General features: G+C 36.3%; 1 protein-coding gene across 2 annotated transcripts in view; it reads left to right on the top strand.

The window, feature by feature from the left end:
• The window catches only part of LOC145293949 (solute carrier organic anion transporter family member 2A1-like), a 112203-nt gene that overhangs the window by 53649 nt on the left and 37463 nt on the right, over positions 1-21091 (top strand). For both annotated transcript variants that reach the window (XM_080140815.1, XM_080140813.1), the window contains exons 2-4: positions 7435-8247; positions 9206-9292; positions 15824-16030. In XM_080140815.1, coding sequence (XP_079996941.1) covers positions 7440-8247; positions 9206-9292; positions 15824-16030 — 1102 coding nt within the window. In that variant the 5' untranslated portion in view covers positions 7435-7439. The remainder of the gene's footprint in view (positions 1-7434; positions 8248-9205; positions 9293-15823; positions 16031-21091) is intronic.

Here is a 21091-nt window from a genome sequence, read left to right on the forward strand (position 1 = left end):
ACTAAAAATTGACAGAGTTATTGCGTAGGGAAATGTACACAGACACACACACAGAGACACACACACACACACACGTTCACTTTTATATATAAACTTTTTTGTAGTGTGGAAAGTGGATCTTTCTTAAAAGCTGGAAAGGGAGTTTTAGTGCCGAACACCACACAAGGCTGCACCGCATAGAAACAGTGAGATACAATCCTATGTAACTGAAGAAAACGTTTCTGTAGTTTCACTTCAGTGCCCGAAGTATTGTCAACTGATATGTCGCCAAGCCTCTTAAATTTTGATTCATCGTTTAGAATATCCAACATTTTCCTGATATAATCATTCGAATTGAGAATCACTACACCAGCACCTTTATCACATTTTTATTTTATTACATAGGATGAAAATTTATTAGCAAGGATACTTATGACAGGATCCGGCCCGTGGGTTCATAGTGACCTAGAATATACGGGCTTCCTAAGATCCACAAGAATGGGGTCCCTTTAAGATCCATTCTTTCCAAGATTGGCTCACCTCAACATAAATTGGCCAAATGGTTATCTGAGATCCTTGAACCTGTACTAAAAAACTTTTCAGATAAATTTATTGTGGATTCCTTCCGTTTCGTTGCTGCAATGCGGGAACTGGATTGTAATTCACAAATTAACTTCCTATGTTCGTTCGATGTTACTAACTTGTTCACAAATGTGCCCCTTGGGGAGACCATTAAAATATGTGCTGACATGTTTTATCGGAGCACATTGACCCCTCCCACTTTTTCTGAGAATATTTTCCTTGAACTAATAGAATTAGCCTCCAAGTCGGTTTGCTTTAGCTTTAATGACGTAATGTATCAGCAAGTCGACGGATGGGCAGTCCTTTGGGTCCTATCTTAGCCAATATTTTCTTAGGCTTCCAAGAGTCATTACTCTTCACTCAGGTCTCTAGGCTTTCCGTTATTGCCCTATCTGTCATCTTCAAATCTCGCGATGAAGTAAGCGATTTTTTTCCTGAATTTGAATAGTCTCCATTTTGCATTCAAATTTACTATAGAATAAGAGCAAAATGATTCTGTACCCTTTTTGGACATCTTTGTAGAAAGGACAGAGAATCGGTTTGTACAGACAACCGACATTTACAGGCCTGTATATAAGTTGGGATTCTTTTCCCCTATCAAGAGAAAAATCAGTTTGATCAAGACTCTGGTTCACGATTCATGGTTTGCTCGACCAGCAAACTTGATAATGAATTAAAGAAGATAGCTGATATTCTTGCGAAGAATGGTTTCCTTGAGGGTGTAATCTCTAAGCATGTTCGCCAAGCTCTTGTTAAATTTAATACCAACCCTTCTTTTGGTCAAGCTAAGTGTCAGGTTTATCTGAAACTCCCTTATATTGGTTTTATCAGTAAGGGGTTTGTCGATAATATATATATATATATATATATATATATATATATATAAAATATCTTTGAAAGCTTTTGTATTTCAAGTTCTTTAAATCTTCAAATATTTATTCATGGTATTTAGTTTGATTGTTTTGCTTTACGGCATATCAACCCTTTTCGGGTCCAGTAATTTCAGATCTTCAAATATTTATTCATTGTGTTTGGTTTGGTTTGTAGAGGAAAATTGTTGTTTTTGTTTTGGGCTTTGTGTAACATGATTGAGTTTTGCAAAACGAAAGGAAAAAACAATACATCAATGTGTTTAGAGCCAGTATCTTTAGCCAGCCTGGTCTAGTAGCACCAGCACACAAGTTTGTGTGAAGGTCACTTTGTATCATTTGAGGAGAAAGAGGGAGGGGGGTAAAAAGAATCTTACAGACTAAGAAGAAAGAGAAAGGGTATTGGGTAAAATAGATACTAAAACGGAGACTGACTAAGAAATAACTCAATAACTAACGAGACCGATACAAACAGATAGCAGAAGAGAAAGAGAGAGAGAGAGAGAGAGAGAGAGAGAGAGAGAGAGAGAGAGAAGGAATGCTGACTTTCATTTGTGCTTCTATTTACATTCATGTGTTATAGGGAAGAGGCAGTCTTTTTATCCATGGATGGGTGTTTTTTGTTGTTGTTGTTTTTTTTGTCGTTTTTTTTTTACCAGTGACCGTTTTATTTATAAGCTAAGATTCAGTTTCCTTTGCGCCGAATCATCCCAGCTCTAACTAAAGATAACCACAATTTTTTTAAAGTTCTACTTTAACAATTCTTGGATAACGTTCTTCCGCTCTGGTCACTCATTGTCCACTTGACCCTCTCGTCCCAATAATGCTTACGTCACTAGATTTATTTTAGTTATTTTTAGACTATGACTATATATATATATAAAAAAAATGTGCGTCATTTTGAAAATAAAGCAACATCAGTAATATCGACTGTATATGATGGAGTCACCTTTCTTCGTATGTATCTTTCAATATATTTTATCTTATATACAATGTAGCTAGTGCTACCAGATCAGGCTGCCTGAAGGTATTGGCTTCCTGAGACGAAATACATCAAACATTGATGTTTTTTTTTGTTTTTGTTTTTCTACTTCCTTTTGCAAAACTTAATTATGTTTTTCAAAATCAAAACCAAAAGCAACAACCCACCTTTTCCCCCTTTTCCTTCTTCCTATTTCCCTTTACTTATTCTATTTGCCCCAGTTTCTGACTGGTTTCCTAACTTAAAATGTACCAAACATTAATACTGTAACCTTTTTCCCTCTCCCATTGCAAAACTCATTCATGTTCTGCAGTGCAGGGAACAAAAACGATAAAATCCACTATAAAACAACCAAACTAAACACTACACACTAACGATTGAAGATACAAAGAGCTTGAAGAATAAAAACCATCTACAAAATAACTGAATGCAACATGAATACTATTTCCAATATAACTGGATCCGGCATTAAATAACCTGAAAAGGGTTGATATGCCGTAAAACAAAACAATCAAACCAGGCCATATACAATGTAGGCTTATGGGTAGGAGCAGGATTTTATGGGTTCTTAAATCAGTACACAGATCACACTGTATCTGCAGTTGCTCTGTGCGATTTTACTATGCGTATGGATTAGTGTTGGGATTGAGAGTTTCAAAAATCGGAACATTTTAGGGTATTGGAATCAGTATCGGAATCTGAAAAATTTGAACCTGATTTCCAATTCCAAAAACGATTATTTTGATTGATTTGCATTTTGTTTTTTTTTAATGGCAAACTAAAAGTTTATAGGTCATAGCAATGAATTTAGGTAAAAATGGCACGGGTGGAAAATATAGATTTAAATATCACAATGCATTTATCAAAATCTTGGCTAAAAGGAATAATATTAAGAAACTTGTCAAATTAAAAAAGAAAATTACATCTACATTTAAAAATAGATGAGGACTCTCTGGTAAAATGCTTATCCCCTAAAAAAATCAAATTCTATTTTTTTTAGGCGATTTTAGAATAGGAATCAGTAATTGCATCAGAATTGGGAATTTAGAACAGAATCGATAATTGTATCAGAATTGGGAAAATAATGGAATCGTCCCATCACTAATATGGATGCGTGCATTCATGCTCATTGATCTATTCTTTACATAATTGCAATCATAGACACTTGGTCGTTTGTCAAAACTTCCATCTTTATTTCCCAGTCAATGAATCTACAGCAAGAAGCAAGGGAGATCACTCTAAGAACTAAACACAAAGAACAGAACTCCTTTTATACCAATATCAAGACAAGGGGAGATAACTTAATGTATATGTCATTGGAATTATCCTTACTGAGAGAGCCAAGATATTTTGATCTCCAACTCAATCATGAGGGTAGAAAAGTAGATAAAGCCACCTCTATATATAAATATAGATAACTAGTAGGGCTACCCCGACATTGCCCGAGACAAAAGTATCAGATAATTTCTATCTCTTTCTTCCTTCCCTATTTTCCTCTTCCCTCTCCACCCCACTTTCTTCTTAATCTAACCCATTCCACTCTTTGGACATACACACACAGGCATAACTCTAGTCAGCATTAGGGACTAACTCTGAAAATAATCAGTTTCTTCTTTTATTTTTTTACAAGTAGTCACCACTTATCAAGGCCCAGAAGCCACTAAAAGATATTGCATGTACAGTAATCAATGGGATAGTATCATAGTAACCGTTAGTATTGGAGATTTGATAAAGTGTCTTACTTAAGGGGGCGGTTCATCAGGAATTTGTTTATGTTGGACTTGAAGACATCCAGGTTGTAGTCAGGTGGGAAAAAGGCAAATGGAAGAGAGTTCCACAGGTGTGCATTTCTAAGAAAAAGCTTTGTTCATGGAATCTACGTTTTGGTTTGGTCACAGATAAAGATTGGGGAAAATTTTTGACAGTGGTTTCAGCTAGACGGGTGTTTTTCGTGAAAGATTGGCGAGGGGGGACCAGAGATTGGAGCTCAGACGAGCACTTGCCATGGAAGTAATGATAAAACAAAGAAAGGCTCGCAACATCTCTCCTGTGAGAGAGAGGTTGCAAGGAAGAGAAAAGGGCATCCCCTACTAAGCCACGAAGCCTATTTTGTACTCTCTCAGGACAGGAAAGGCTGTTTTTAGCAGCTCCTGCCCAGATGTGGCAGCAGTACTCCATCCTCGGACGTACTTGGCTTTTATATAGATAGAGAATTGAATCAGCAGTGAGATATCTTCTGGAGCGGTAGAAGGATCCTACCATTTTTCCAGCGACCTTGGCAACAGACTTGATGTACGTGTTCCACTTCAGGTCAGGAGTAAAGGTAAAGCTCAGAAGCTTATCAAAACATGGAGCTTCCCCTAGGCGAGAGCCATCCATTTCAATCGATGCCAGATTGGGATCAGAGCGTTGATGATGTAAAGATAGGAGCTTGGTTTTAGATGCATTAAAAGTAACTAGCCACCTTTTCCTCCACTGTACCACGTGATCTAGATGAGAGGAGAGAGAATCAGAGAGAACTTTGTCAATTACAGTCTTAGATGTGTTGCCATAGATGGTCGTGTCATCAGCATAGATGTCAACGAATGATTTAAGTATGTGTTTTGGGAGATCATTGATGTAGAACAGGAAGAGAGTTGGGCCCAGGATGGACCCATGAGAGACTCCAGCATTAACACTGAGGGCCTCTGATTTCTGCCCATCAATGAGCCTGTCAGAGAAAAATGATTTAATAATTGAGAAAACATTTCCAGTTATACCGTAGCTGGAAATCTTGTGAAGTAGGCCCTTATACCATACCTTATCAAAGGCCTTTGATATGTCAAGAGCAGTTGCCCTAGAAAGGAAACCTTTGTCGATAGATTGACTAATCCTATGAGTTATAAGCATTAGTATATCTGCTGTAGACTTGGCAAAACAGAAACCATATTGCATGTCACTTAGAAGGTTATTTCTGCTGAGGTGGTTGACTACTTCTCTGTTTAATATGGATTCCAGCAACTTACTCATGACACATAGGAGACTTATTGGTCTGTACTGAGAGGGAGATGACTTATCACCTGAATTCTTAAATACATGGCATACTGATGAGGTTTTCCAGGGTGTTGGGAAGCACTTCTCCTTAAGGCAATGCTTAAACAGTTTTGTAAGTATGGGGGCAAGTTCTGGTTGAAGCTTTTTGAGCACTATAATTGAAATGCTATCAGGGCCAGTTGCTTTACTGGAATCAAGGTTCTTGATTAGCTTGGCGACGTCATGCACAGATATTTGTATGTTGCATAATGTGTTGTCTGTTATAGGAGGAAATACGGAGAGTTTATGGCCTTCGTCACATAGGGTAGAATTAGCTGAATAAGTTCTTGGCAAATAGTTTGGCTTTGTCTGATGCTGACGAGATGACCTCAGGTCCATTGATGATGGTTGGGATAGAACGCATGCTTCTGTTCAGGATTCTGATTTCTATTTGCCAAAACTAGGGAGAACCAAGCCGCTGCTCAGCTACTTTGGATTTAATGGACTGAGCATATAGCTCTCTTGCATTTTTTATTACTCTTTTACAGTGGTTGCTGGCGTTCCTAAAAGCAGCTTTAGTCTCAGTGCATCTATTACGTTGATAGCTATGGAAAAAGTGATTTCTGTGCATGATGGCAGCAGTACATTTTGGGGAGAACCATGGCTGGCTGTTAGGTTTTTGTTGGAATTTTTTGGATGGTAGGAATCAGTCTATGCCAACAATTACCCATTCGGTCAGGTCTGATACTATAGAGGACACATCCTTTTTAAACATGGAATGCAGGGGTAGGTTAGATATAAATGTACGGAAGCTATCCCAATCAGCCTTAGAGTATCGATATACTGTACGGTGGAGAGGTATGTCTAAAGACTTATTACATTTCGTTTTTATCTTAACTGCTACAACTGAGTGGTCAGAAGATCCCAGAGGAGATAGAATGGAACATGAACATAGCTCAGGGGAAGTTGTGAGAAAAAGGTCTAGAAGGCTAGCATACTGACCGGAAGTATCAGGCACACAGGTGGGTTCGTGAGCAATCTGGGTGAGGTCATAGGCAATGGCGAAATCATGATAGAACCTCCCCTCATCATCTGTCTTGTTTGAGTTGGTCAGCCATTCCACATTGTGGACATTGAAGTCACCACAAATGTGGATGTTAGCCACATTATTATCGTTAATGCTACATGATAACATTAAAACATACACGTTTTGATAACATTAAATAATATAAATACCCATTTGACCCTCAAATAAGGAATTTTATTTTTCTAAATTTTAGATATTATACATCCGGGGCAACCCTAATCAAAAAAAATATAAATTTTGTGGGGTTTTGAACTTTGTGGAGTTTTAGCTGGATATACAAACATACACACAGATCTGCACTGGACGATCTGTGAAAAGGTGAATATCAAATGCAGCAAGAAGTTCTGAGAACATATATCAGAAATAACAGTTGGAAATAAGTCATACACTATGACTATATAATCCCTACAGCTATTTACCTAGAAAACGGGGCTCTTAAACCTGACATATTGATATGGGACAAAAAGTAGAAAAAAAGCAAACTTAGTAGAAGTTAGTGAGCCCAATGATGCTGGGGGTTAAACAGAGTTGAGAGGGAAATATGTACGATATGAAAAAAAACTGGAATCTTAGGAAGATCTCCATCATTTCATTAATTATAGGAGCAACTGGACACATGAAAAAGAATTTAAAAAACTACCAAGAAAATATACCAGGTGAGCTAAGTGCAAGAGAGATTCAAACAATTGCACTTAAAGGGACGGTTAGAATCTTAAAAAGACCTCTCGATAGCAAGATCTCGAGATAGCAAGTGGATGTCTAGCATTCAAGAGAATGCCCCCCACCCACACCTAACTTGAAAAAAATGATGAGAAAAAAATGTTCTTTATATAATAGATATAGGATTAGTGGGTAGGGGCAAGAGTAAATGTTAATCTCAAATGATGTTCTTTAATTTATTTTTTTTATTTTTTATTTTTCAGAGATCATGAATTCTTCAAAAACTAAAGACGATGCATTTGTGGATATGTCATTAAAATCGTATGAAGGTGGTTCTCTGGGGAAAGACAGGAAAGAAACCCGGGAACCTATGCTTTCAACGAGTACAACTAATTCACAAAAACGTATCCGAACTGCGAGCACGCGAGATGAGGTGCAGTGTGGTATCGGTGCTTGCAAATCTGATTGCTGTCGCCAGTGCGGCACATTAGCTGTCTTTGCTGCCATATGTTCTATGTCATCATTGTTTTCCCATGCAATCACCATGTACATATCTTCTCAGATTCCCGTATTGGAGAAACAGTTCCACCTGCGCAGCTCACAGAGCGGTTTCATCATCAGCTGCAATGAGATTGGCTTCTTGCTGACCGTTCTTCTGGCTAGTCACTTCGGCAAAAATTGGCACATCCCCCGTTTTATGGCCGGCTGCACGCTGGCATTCGGGCTGGCCACTTTATGCATGGGCAGCACCTTTTTCGTTAGGCCAGAAACAGGTTGGGATTCGGTAGATGCGTTTGTGAACACTCATAACTCGAGCAGACAGTCGGTGCCGCATGCTGAACTGGACTTGCTGTGCACCCCAAACAAGGACGACAAACACCACCACCATCACCACCACGAAGAGGATGACTGCCATTTTAAGAGTCATGATAATATCACAAAAACTCATGCTGCCTACGCCATTTTCATCATCTTCATGATTATGCAGGGGATGTTCAAAGCCCCACGTTCTTCCTTGGTGCCACTCTATGTGGACAACAACGTCTCAGATCAAAGCAGAACTGGCTTCCTTATGGGTAAGTTAGAGGTACTTCCTTTAATTTGGTGTAATAATAAATTCGGGCGTTCATAAAATGCAGCTATACAATCAGCATGCTCTAATTCAATTTATTCATTTATTTTACAGGGATATTACTACATGACTATTTCCCTGAAGACTACAACATGGTCGTCTTTAGATCCATACATGATCAAACTTTGTTCATTCGGTTACTTATTTTTAGTTCTCTCATGATTTTCTTCATCATTCACCTGACAATCCATCAATTTCATTAAAACTTCGTTTTTTGCATTTTCACCCCAAACAAGGCACAGTGCCACTTTGATGTAGGGGCTACTATCTGGGACATAATTTGCAGGGATACTATGTAGGGAGTTGAGCAGCAAGATGTCTGTTTACATTACACTTGAACTTCTGCATATTAGTACAGCCAGGGAAGCAGGAACCCAGAAGGTAATTTTTAAGTTTAGCAGTTCTGGGGAAGAAACTATTAGAGTAGAAGGCTTTCTGGCATCTAGGAATCTCTACTGTGTAGGGGTGGGATTTTGCTGCTTCAATCCTAACGACTGACGACAATAACTAAGAATAACATAAAAATTAACACTTTTACCCTATCATGACTTACGAGATGAGAACAAACTACCCTGTCGATTAAATAAAGTATAGTTTAAATTCCGTATAGGTTTCTGAGTACAACATAAAGGTTTACATGTTGAACTAGAAAGTTTGAAAAATCAAAAAGATGCACCCTAACAAGGTCAGAGGTTACATCAGTTGAAACGTTGTGATTATAACAATAAAGGTGAGAATAGTAATCAAAGATATCCAAAGCATCCAAATTATCAATTCCTATCTAAAAATTTCCCGAAGAAATGAAGCTCTTTTATGAAATAAAAGTTCTATTCATTACTATCATATTCTTTGATTTTAGCTATTCATTGTGTTTTTAATATATTTGTGTCTTTTATTTCCAGGTATAATTTTTACTGCACAACTTTTAGGTCCTGGATTGGCATTTGGACTCGGTGCATTAGCTTCGAAAATTCCTGTTGACCTAAACGGTATTTTAAAATTAATTTTCTTTTCTTTTCTTTTTTTCTTTTTTTTTTTTTTTTTTTTCTAAAGTGATCTATTGTGTTCTTGCTCATTCCTTTCCTCGTTTTTTTTATTTGTTTTTTTTTTATTTGTTTTTTTTTGGGGGGGGGTTATGTTCTCTTTTTTCTTTCTTTTTCCTACGTTTTTCTCTTTTACCTGTATTTTTTTTTTCTTTTCACAAATGACATGAACTGACTCCCACGTGCGAATCGTTTTGAACCATCTTCTTTGTGCTAAAATTAGCATTGTCCTTGTGTTGCATGCACGCTAGGTGGGTGAAGCCAGTTTCCTCCAAAGAAAGAACTTTTAGGAAATATTCAATTCACGAGCGGCTCATAATCGCATGCGAATCCCGCACAAGCAATATGATTTTAACAATGCTAGCGTTTTGTATATTCATCACGTTTTGAATTTTTATTGTTCTAAGATTTTCTCAAGATGGCTGATAACAGATTTAACGAGGATTGGTTTTCGGCAACAAGTCTGGCAAAAACTGAGTCGTTTTTGTGGCGTTTTTTTTTTCTGTCGGGCTGAGTTATTGTGCATTTCTGTAAACATAAATCTTGTAAATATACTACCCTATTGTCTTAATTATTATTGCCCCTTTAAGATCACAAACACACACAAATAATATATATTAGTGGCCTAGCAAGGCCACAGGGGAGACAACCAATCTAAAAAAAGAATAACCCTAAGCGAAATTCATCCCAAAGAAGCAAAACTGAAGCTGGCCTGTCAGGACACTATATATACAAATGTAAGAAAACTTGGGCATATTTTATTGGTTTGAAAATATAGGTTCTTTTTACCAATTGTCATAAGATTTTAACCATAGAATAGTATTACAATCTTCAAAAAGTCTGCAAATGTTCATGTAGTTTCGTCCCATAGAATCAAAGATATGAACATTTTAATATATATATAAACATGTGTGTGGCATCCGTCAGTCGAAACGACTATGGATCAGCAGCGGCAGCGCCATATTAAGATGTTGTTATAAACATAAACATCATATATATAAGGATAATAGTACGCCATATATATAACAAAAGACCAAATTTTCGGCAAAAAAATGTTGTTACTATGCACATCTATGTAATGAAATACAATTTGTGGCAAAATTTCAGGAAAAACTAATGGATGGTTATCTCGCAATAGTCCGGATAATTCGCTAAATTATCTCGTCAAAACCTTAAATCTCGAATTTTTGTGCATTTTTTTTGGGGGGGGGGGCTAATTTGGCATAATAGTGTCCATTTAATAGTATTATCTTGAAAAAATAAAAAAATAAGGAAAATTACCAAAAAAAACAAACAAGAACAACAAAAGTGTGCCGTATTTTTAAAAGTTTTATTGCGTTGTTTTTATTTGCTTTTTTTATTTCATCGGTGAAGAAAATGGCCAAACAGAAATTTTGAAGGCCAAACTGCTTTTAAAAAAGGCCAAATTCGCGAAATTTGGCCTCGCTATAAAAAAAAAAAGGGAAATCCCCCTACTTGAACTTTCTGTTTAATTTCGCTTGTAGCGTTGATTTTTTTTTTCTTTTTTCGCTATAAAAAAAATAACTACTTGATGAAATTACGTGATTTTTTCTGTAGGAAAACTTTATCCCATGACGAGTACGTACAATATATATATATTTTTTTAAATATTTCCATTTTTTAATGTCAATGGAAAACTGCACAAGTACCCAAACCCGAAATGTAAAGACCACGATTGGACGCGCGTTTGTTTTTTTTTTTTAGTTTAGTTTCATAATGGCGGCCGTGATGTCGGAGGTTCGATTGTTAGATTGTAAGTTAGTTTCGTATTTTTGTAATTTGTAAATCGCAAGTTAGGAAAAAATTAAACCCTTCCAAGATGGACAATAAATAAAGCCATAATATTTTATGGTAAATTTAAGAGCCTACGAACCATAGTTTTTTAGGAGATGTGATTATTGGATTAACCAATCAGAAATCGTCTGTGGCACACACATCTCTGTTTATATATATATATATATATATATATATATATATATATATATATATATATATAGATAGATAGATATAGATAGATAGATATATATATATATAAAAATAGAAAATAAAAAAATAATCTTTTTATCATTTTTCTTTTACCTCCTATTCCCCTTACCTCACCCTTTTTTTTTTTAACCAAGTAAGATCTGTGACTTACTTGTAGTTTCATTAAATACTTTTATATGCAAAATCCGATCCCGCATTTTGCTAATTCCTGCCCTCTGATGAGAAGGAGAGTATTTCTTCGAAACTCCGTGGATTAAGGACTACCCACTTATCTTGTGCTTCCTTTTTTAAAATTAAATATGTTTTAACTCTTTTTCAAGATGTCTTTTAACATGTTTTATTAATCATTTGTTCATATATATATATATATATATATATATATATATATATATATATATATATATAACATGAAAAATCAACAGAGCCAAACTAAGACAGCAAATCTTGCACATACGAAAAGCTCAATATCCTTTCAGATATAGCTTTATAACAACAGAACAAAACCAATGTTCTGTCATTGCCCCGAAGAATTTAGGAAATCAAGAATCACTACTCCATAAACAGATTGACCAGAAAGCATTTATCAGTGATATAGAAAATATTCAGAAATAGAACTTTTTTTTATTTATATTCATTCCCATACAGGGCAAATTGCCACTCAAATGTAAGTCACTATTGTGAATTTAGGTCCATACCTACAGGGACACTAAGTAAGGAGTTGAGGAGCAAGATCTCTGTTCACATTACACTTAAACCAATACATGTTAGTACAGTTGGGAAAGCAGGATACAGGAAGGAGATTCCAAAGTCTAGCAATTCAAGACACGAAATTATCAGAATAAAAGGTTTTCCAGCATCTAAAGGCGTGGCATTTTGCTACTTGTTGGGTTGGTTGAGGGCATTTACATCGAACGGGCACAAGTGCTACGATTTTATTAGAGTAAATTCCGTTAAAGTACTTGTAAAAAAAAAAATAGGGATGCAACATTGCAACGATGGAACAGGGGTTAGAGCTTGGTAGAAAATGCAGGACCTGTTAGATTGGACACTCTTTTTTGGATCCTGTCCAATAGAGAGAGACCAGTGGTTGATGCACTGGTCCATATATATATATATAGCAACAATATTCCATGCATGGATGAATGGTGGTTTTGTAGAGATAAAGGATTCTGGCAGGTATGAATATTTTTATAGCATGGTAAAGGGAGCCACCTTCTTTTCAGCATCTTTGGCAGTGTCTTCTGTGTATTTGTTCCAATTCATGTTACCTGTGAATGTTATTTTATGCCGATGAGTTTGAATTATGAGTTCTCAGCAAAATGATAATCAGTGATTGGAAAGGATTTTTGTAATTGTTCAAAGAAACAACCAAGTACGTTCTAGAATGGAGTGCTGTTGCCATAGTTGGGTAGGAGCTGCTCATAACACCCTATCCTGCCTTTACAGAATTCAAAATCGGCTTCGAAACATAGTATGTGATGTCCTTTTCTTTTTCCTGCAACCTCTTTCCAACAGGGAAGACATTGCAAGCCTATCTCTGCTCTATCGTTATTTTCGTGGCAGATGCTCGTCTGAGCTTCGATCTATGCCCCCCCTGCCAAACTTCTATTAAAAACTCGTCTAGCTACAACCATTATCAATAATCCTCCCCATTCTTTATCTGTGCCTAAATCTAAACACAGATTCCATGAAAAAAGCTTCTTTCCTAGAACAGTTCACCTGTGGAATTTTGTTTCACTAATAGTTTATTCCCTCGGACTGCTAAACTTTGGAATTCCTTCCCTGTTTCCTGCTTCCCTGACTATTCTAACAAGCAGAAGGTTAAATGTAACGCAAGCAGATATCTTGCTGATCAACTCCCCACATAGTTCCCTGTAGACATAACCCTAATTAGAAGCCTCTCTTGCCCAAGTGGCAATACATTTTACTTTTTTGGGGTTAATAAACTAACTGGCATAATGCTTTTCGTTAATTAACTTTTTCGATTAGTATTAAAATATTCACAATTTAATCTACAAAGAAGTAAATTGACCGGAAAGATTCCTTTCATCCAAAATGCTAAGCTATTTATCCACAATATCAAAAATATCCATAAATAGAACTGTGGATAATAATAAAATAAACTAAAAAAAATCATTGATTAAGAAAACGAGAAGAAAAAACGAATAGTTAATTAATGATATGCCATTTTGCAAAGCAATATGCAAATTACTTAACTCTCGGCCATCGATTACATAGACATGACTGAGTTTATCATAAAGCTGTTTTTTCTTCTTTCATAAATAAGAACTTGGCCTTCTAATCTCATTTTCATCGTTCAACATTATAACGAAACAAATAGTATGAGTTTTAAGATAAGCTCCCTTGAATTATTTATTACATTTGAAGACCTGGCCAGAGATAGGTTTGTTTGAAAGTCAAAAGTCAATTTTCTAAAAGTGCAACATTTCCAACAGCAATGTCTTTAGACATACGTACGTCCTTTATGGGTGTTGGTTAGGGCTAATATGGGGCCTCTTTTTTTTACAATCGCTTCTTTTCATCGTCGCTGTTTCGTTTAGCCGTCCAATGAATGACAGTATGTAAAACAGATGTTAAACCGATGATGATGATGATGATGATGATGATGACGACGACGACGACGACGACGACGACGACGATGTACGATGTACTAGCAATAATGTTTCCCTTCCGGTCGCATATTTTTCTAGTATGTATAATCTAAGTGTTGAGTTTTTTGGGGTTTTTTTTTTATTCAATTTTCACCCCAAACAAAGCACAGTTTCACTTTGAAGTAGGGGGCTACTATCGGGGACATAAGTTGCAGGAATATTATGAAGGGAGATGAGTGGCAAGATGTCTGTTCACATTACACTTGAACTTCTGCATGTCAGTAGTTGGAAAAGCAGAATTCCGGAAGGGAGTTCCAAAGTCTAGCAGTTCTGGGGGAGAAACTATTGGAGTAGAAGGCCTTCTTACACCTAGGGATCTCTACTGTGAAGGGGTGGGATTTTGCTGTTTGTCGGGTTTGTCAGGGGTATTCATGTCGAAAGGGTACAAGTGTTTGTAGTTCGTCAGAGCATTCACCATTAAAGCACTTGTAGAACAGGCAGAGAGATGCAACATTTCGCCGATGGGACAGAGGCTGAAGCTTAGATGACAGTTCAGGGCCTATCAGGTTGGCGACTCTATTTTGAACCCTGTCCAGGAGTGAGAAACAAGTAACAGATGCATCAGTCCAAATGTGACAACAGTACTCCATACATGGGCGAATGGTGGTCTTATAGAGGTACGGGATACTTTCAGGCGTAAGTAGTTTTCTAGCACGTTAGAGAGAGACCACCTTCTTCACAGCAGTCTTGGCAATGCTCTCAATATATCTATTCCAGTTTGTTTTTCCTGTAAACGTTAGGCCAAGGAATTTAAAGAAAGTACTTTCAGGTAATGTGTTCTTGGCTATTGCTATTGGTGGTAGAGAAGGTTTCTTGTAATTATTGAAGGAAACAAGCTTAGTCTTGGGAGTATTGAATGTGACCATTCATTTTTTTCCTCATTCCACTATAGATCTGAGGTCATCCTCTAGTTTTTCTGCCATTTTCTTAGATATGCGTTCATTTGCTTTCCCCTCGTGCCTGTTATAGAGAATGGTGTCATCGGCAAATATACTCATCTCCGAAACAATTTTATCAGGGAGGTCATTTATGAATATCAGGAATAATAAAGGTCCAAGGATAGATCCCTGAGGTACTCCCGCATTTATATCGTATTGTTTAGATGTACGACCGTCGAGGACAACCTGGATTTTTCTCTTACTTAAGAAGGATTTAATTACATTATATATTGTTCCAGTGATACCATATGATCTAATTTTCCTTAGAAGACCATCGTGCCATACCCTGACAAAAGCCTTAGATATATCGAGGTCTACTGCTCTACCCTGCCCTGTTTTGTCTAGTGAACGGTGTATATGTTCAGAGATTACAGTTAGGATATCTGCTGTAGAACAGGCTTGCCTAAATCCATATTGTTTGTCGGTCAGGAATTTAGCAGCTGTAAGGTGATGGACTAGAGCTTGATTAATTACGGTTTCAAATATTTTGGCGAAAAGCAGGAGAAGGCTAATGGGCCGATAATTTACTAATAGATAGTCGATTGTGACAATTCATCTTCCTCTCCCCATTACCACCAGCTCCAATGCCTCACGGGGGATGGTTTCATAACAACAGAACAGATACCTTATTGCCCTCTCAGTCGAGAAGGTAATGCCCGGGATGTTATTGTCTCATGAAAACAGGACAGATATTACACTACCTCACCCCTGTATTGAGCATTGAAAATTAGTACAATATACTAATTGGAATAATAATACAGATCGGCTTCAGACGGCTACATATAAAATTTCCATTCTCTCTCTCTCTCTCTCTCTCTCTCTCTCTCTCATTAGACTTATTTCTTTGTCTTTGTTTTCAGATCATGGGATAAGCACTAACGACCCTCGTTGGATAGGAGCCTGGTGGCTTGGTTTCGTTATAATTGGCCTCAGCGGATTTTTAGGAATTCCCCTCGCCTGTTTCCCTCGATCCCTGATGAAACCTGAAGCTGTTTTCAGAGCGAAGCTTAACGCAAAGAAAAGTGAATTTGAAACATCTGAAAAAAGTTTAATTCATAATATAAAAGGTAAGCATTTCTCACTCTCTTTCTCTCTCTCTCTCTCTCTCTCTCTCTCTCTCTCTCTCTCTCTCTGGCGCTCGCGCGTGCTCATATTGATATAGTAAATATAAATACATTTGAGTTCCTACTCACAAGAACATGATTGATTGGTGCAAGCTATAAATACGGACGGGTGAAGTAGTCAGGGAGATACGTTGAAAAATACGCTAAAAACATAAAGCTTAAGCATATTACCACGTATAACTACGAACAACCATTCATTAACCGTTCACTTACTAGATTGTATTACTTGAATATTGTAACCAAGACCACTCAAATATTTCAAATACATTCTTTTTCATGGCGTAATTTATATTTACATATATCATATATATGATGATGGCCTCTCTCGTCGATGATCTTGTGCCACAACAACTAAGTTGCTCGGAAATCCACACCGATGATTTGTTTATAGTGGTGAAGGCTTTGTGTAGAACCAACCACACTTTTTGGTATTACTGCGATGAGTCGTAGAAATTTCCAGATTGTTATCTGGGTGCGCATTAATTCACTGAGAGAGATGCACCCTCAGTCTTTGTTAAGACATGCCTCGAAGAGAAGGTAACTCTGATGTAATAAAGAACCTTAGTTGTACTGTATGCTTTGTATTATAGCAGTCGTCTGCACCGACAAGGATTAGCAATAATAACAAAAAGTGTGATTGATTCTACACAAAGCCTTCACCATTGTAAACAAATCATCTTTGTGGATTTCCGAACAACGTAACAGCTGTGGTGGAAGCTCATACGTTGAGCCAATATTTTTAAATATTTTTTAATATTTAAATATTTTACGTGCATAAAAGTGCGTTATCCATAGACATGCACGTTTCTAAGTATCCCTTGTAATCAGTATGGCTAAACTTGTTAAGCTGATGACAAGTGATACTTAGGAACATGAATGTTTATGAATAACTTACTTTTATACCCGTAAAAATATTTTTAAAAATATTTAAATATTCAAAAAAATAAATTAATAATTACAAATAATACGTCCCAAATGGGGGGGGGGCGACTAAAATGTAAACAAAGGGCAGATAACTTCTCTCTTAAAAATCACTCAGGGGCAAAAAGAAAAAATACTACAGAATCGCTAATAAAAAAATAAATAAATCAACAAGCCTATATATATATATATATATATATATATATATATATATATATATATATATATATATATATATATATATATATATACTATAATAATGATTAAATACCTACAGACACTAGTGTTTCATCCTTTTGGGAATTAATACCGGTCGATAGATCCGAACTCGGCAACAGAAGCCATCTCTGACTCTATTAGAAAGGACTTAATCCATTCAGCCGCCGTTAACCGCGATAAATACTGTTGAAATTTAAACATTTATTTTTAAATATTTTTAACGTTTGTCAGAGTCATCTAATCATTATATGATGATCTGCACATATGTGCTAAATTGACCGACTTTATTTCAACTGAAAGTGTTCAACGATAAGAAACGAGTTTCTTAAAGGGGCTGACATAATTATTTACTATATATATATATATATATATATATATATATATATATATATATATATATATATATATATATATATATATATATACTTGTTTATTGTTATATAAACATGGTTACATCCTGCTGCTACAAATAGCCACTTGTTTCAATCAAACAACAGATATGATCAGGCAGCGACTTGAATATTCAAAAGTTCAATGAAGATTATTCATTGAACTTTTGAATAGTCAAGTCGCTGCCTGATGATATCTGTTGTTTGATTGAAACAAGTGGCTATTTGTAGCAGCAGGATGTAACCATGTTTATATAACAATAAACAAGTATTATCAGCTCTTTTTATTGAGCACTATCTAACAACCTCGTTGAATTCATTAGTCCATTACTTTTGAATAAAAAAACCCGAGTATATATATATATATATATATATATATATATATATATATATATATATATATATATATATATATATATATATATATATATATATAATTATTTACTATAATAATTAAGTACCTGCAGACACTAGTATTTTATCCTTTCGGGAATCTTCAGTGCAGGGTGTCACGATTAACACCAGTCGATAGATTCGAAGCCGGCAACACAAGCCATCTCTGGCTTGATTGGCAGAGACCGTTAAGCTATCGTTAACCGCGTGAAATAACGTTGAAATTAAACATTATACTTTTAAATGTCTTTCACGTCAGTCAGAGTGATATAATCTTTATATAATGATCTTTTTTTTTTACATATGCATCACCACTTATCAAGGCCCAGAGGCTACTTGAGGATAAGGGTTAAAGAGTGTACAGTAGAAATTGGACAATATAGTAATCATTAGTAATGGAAATTCGGTAAATTTGTTAACTTATATGGAACGGCTCATCAAAAACTTGTTTACGTTAGACTTGAAGACAGCCATATTATAGTCAGCTGGAAAGCAGGAAAACGGAAGACAAGTCCACAGGCGTGCAGTTCTAAGAAAGAAACTTTGCTCATGGAATCTACGTTTAGGTTTAGGCACAGATAAAGAGTGAAGGAAATTAGTGATAGTGTTTTTTTGCTAGACGGGTGTTTCTTGTGAAAGTTTGGCGAGGATCATAGATTGGGGCTCAGCCGAGCACTTGCCATGAAAATAATGATACAGTAGAGACAAACTCGCAACATCTCTTCTGTGAGAAAGTGGTTGCAGGAAAGAGAAAGGGACATCCCTTACGAGGCTACAAAGTCTATTTTGAACTCTATCAAGGCAGGATAAGTCCTTTCTAGCAGCTCCTGCCCAAATATGGCAACATCCTTGGACGTGCCTGGCTCTTATATGGATAGAGAATTGCATCAGCAGTGAGATATCTACTGGATTGATAGAAAGATCCCACCATTTTTCCAGCAGCCTTGGCAACGGATTTAATGTATATGTTCCGCTTAAGATCAGGAGTAAAGGTCAAGCCCAGAAGCTTGTCAAAACATAAGGTCTCTCAAAACGAGAGCCATTCATTTCAATTGATGCCAGATGGGGATCAGAGCGTTGATGATGTAAAGATAAAAGCTTGGTTTTAGATGCATTAAAAATAACAAGCCACCTCTTTCCCCATTGTACCACTTGCTTAAGATCAGAGAAGAGAGAATCAGAGAGAACTTGGTCGTTTACGATCTTAGATGTGCTACTATAGATAGTAGTGTCATCAGCATAAATGTCTACGAATGATGTAGGTTGTGATTTGGAAGATCATTAATGTAGATCAGGAAAAGAGTTGGGCCCAGGATGGACCCCTGAGGCACTCCAACATTAATACTATGATCTATGCATAAGAGCTAAATTGACCGACTTAATTCAACTGAAATTGCTCAACGATAAGAAACGAGTTTCTTAAAGGGGCTGACATAATTATTTACTATAATAACTAAATACCTACAGACACGAGTGTTTCATCCTTTCAGGAATCTTCAGTGCATAGTGTCATGATTTAACCACTATATATATATATATACATATATATATATATATATATATATATATATATATATAATTATTTTTTTACTATAATAATTAAATACCTACAGACACTAGTGTTTCATCCTTTTGGGATTCTTCAGTGCAGGGTGTCACGATTACTACCAGTCGAACGATTCGAACCCCGCGACACGAGACATCTCTGGCTCGATTAGCGGAGGCCGTATCCATTCGGCTACCATTAACCGTGTGAAATAGCGTTGAATTTTTAAACATTTTAATTTAAATGTTCATTACGTCAGACAGACAGTGATCAAATCGTTATACGATGATCTACACATAAGAGCTAAATTGACCGACTTTTAATTCAACTGAAAGTGCTCAACGATAAGAAACGAATTTCTTAAAGGGGCTGTCATAATTATTTTTTTACTATAATAATTAAATACCTACAGACACTAGTGTTTCATCCTTTCGGGATTCTTCAGTGCAGGGTGTCACGATTACTACCAGTCGAACGATTCGAACCCCGCGACACGAGACATCTCTGGCTCGATTAGTGGAGGCCGTATCCATTCGGCTACCATTAACCGTGTGAAATAGCGTTGAATTTTTAAACATTTTAATTTAAATGTTCATTACATCAGACAGACAGTGATCAAATCGTTATACGATGATCTACACATAAGAGCTAAATTGACCGACTTTTAATTAGCATAATCATGTTTACACTGTTTCTTATTAGATCATCAAAGTTGAGCGATGATGAGCCTAGCCAGTACCAGATGGGTAATCATTTCGGAATACTAGGCGCTCTATGTATTACGCCAAGGCATAGAAATTTCAAGGTTAGTATCTGGGAGTGCGGTTAAAACCACTGGGAGGGATACACCATCATTCATTGTAAAGATGTGTATCTAGTAAAAAGAAAATCTTTCATGTAAAACATGAGGTCTGCTGTCTGCTCCCTCTTATGGTAACCGTTTGCACCGACTGAGGTTACCAGTCGTTTCAAAAAGTGGAGATGGTTTTACACAAAACTTTCATAACTATAAATAAATCATTTGTGTGAATTTCGGATAACTTAGTTGTCTGAACCTCATACGTCTGTATTCGACAGAATAGTTCATTTACATATAGGTTTGTGTGTGTGTGTGTGTGTGTGTGTGTGTGTGTGTGTGTGTGTGTGTGTATTATGGTACCATTACCTACCCATTGATGGACTCTTCCAAATACTATATTAATCGACAGTCAAGTACTCTCGGGATCCTACCTAAATCCGACTGACAAGTAAGCATAGCTCACCTCATCGCTTTTCTTAATATCTTCTCCCTTTTTCAATATATCCTTAAAATCTATACTGTGTTCCGAGTTGTCTTTCGTGGTTTTAATTTAGTCCACATCAATATATATATATATATATATATATATATATATATATATATATATATATATATATTGATATATATATATATATACTAGCAAAAGTACCTGCACAAACGTTCAGCTTTATATATATATATATATGTGGTATGTAAATCGAGTGGAGGCCTAAAGCGTCATATGAGCGTCCACAGTA

Source organism: Euprymna scolopes, chromosome 15 (genome assembly GCF_053919585.1).
Source record: "Euprymna scolopes isolate OS-2025 chromosome 15, ASM5391958v1, whole genome shotgun sequence".
NCBI classification, from domain to species: Eukaryota; Metazoa; Mollusca; class Cephalopoda; order Sepiida; family Sepiolidae; genus Euprymna; species Euprymna scolopes.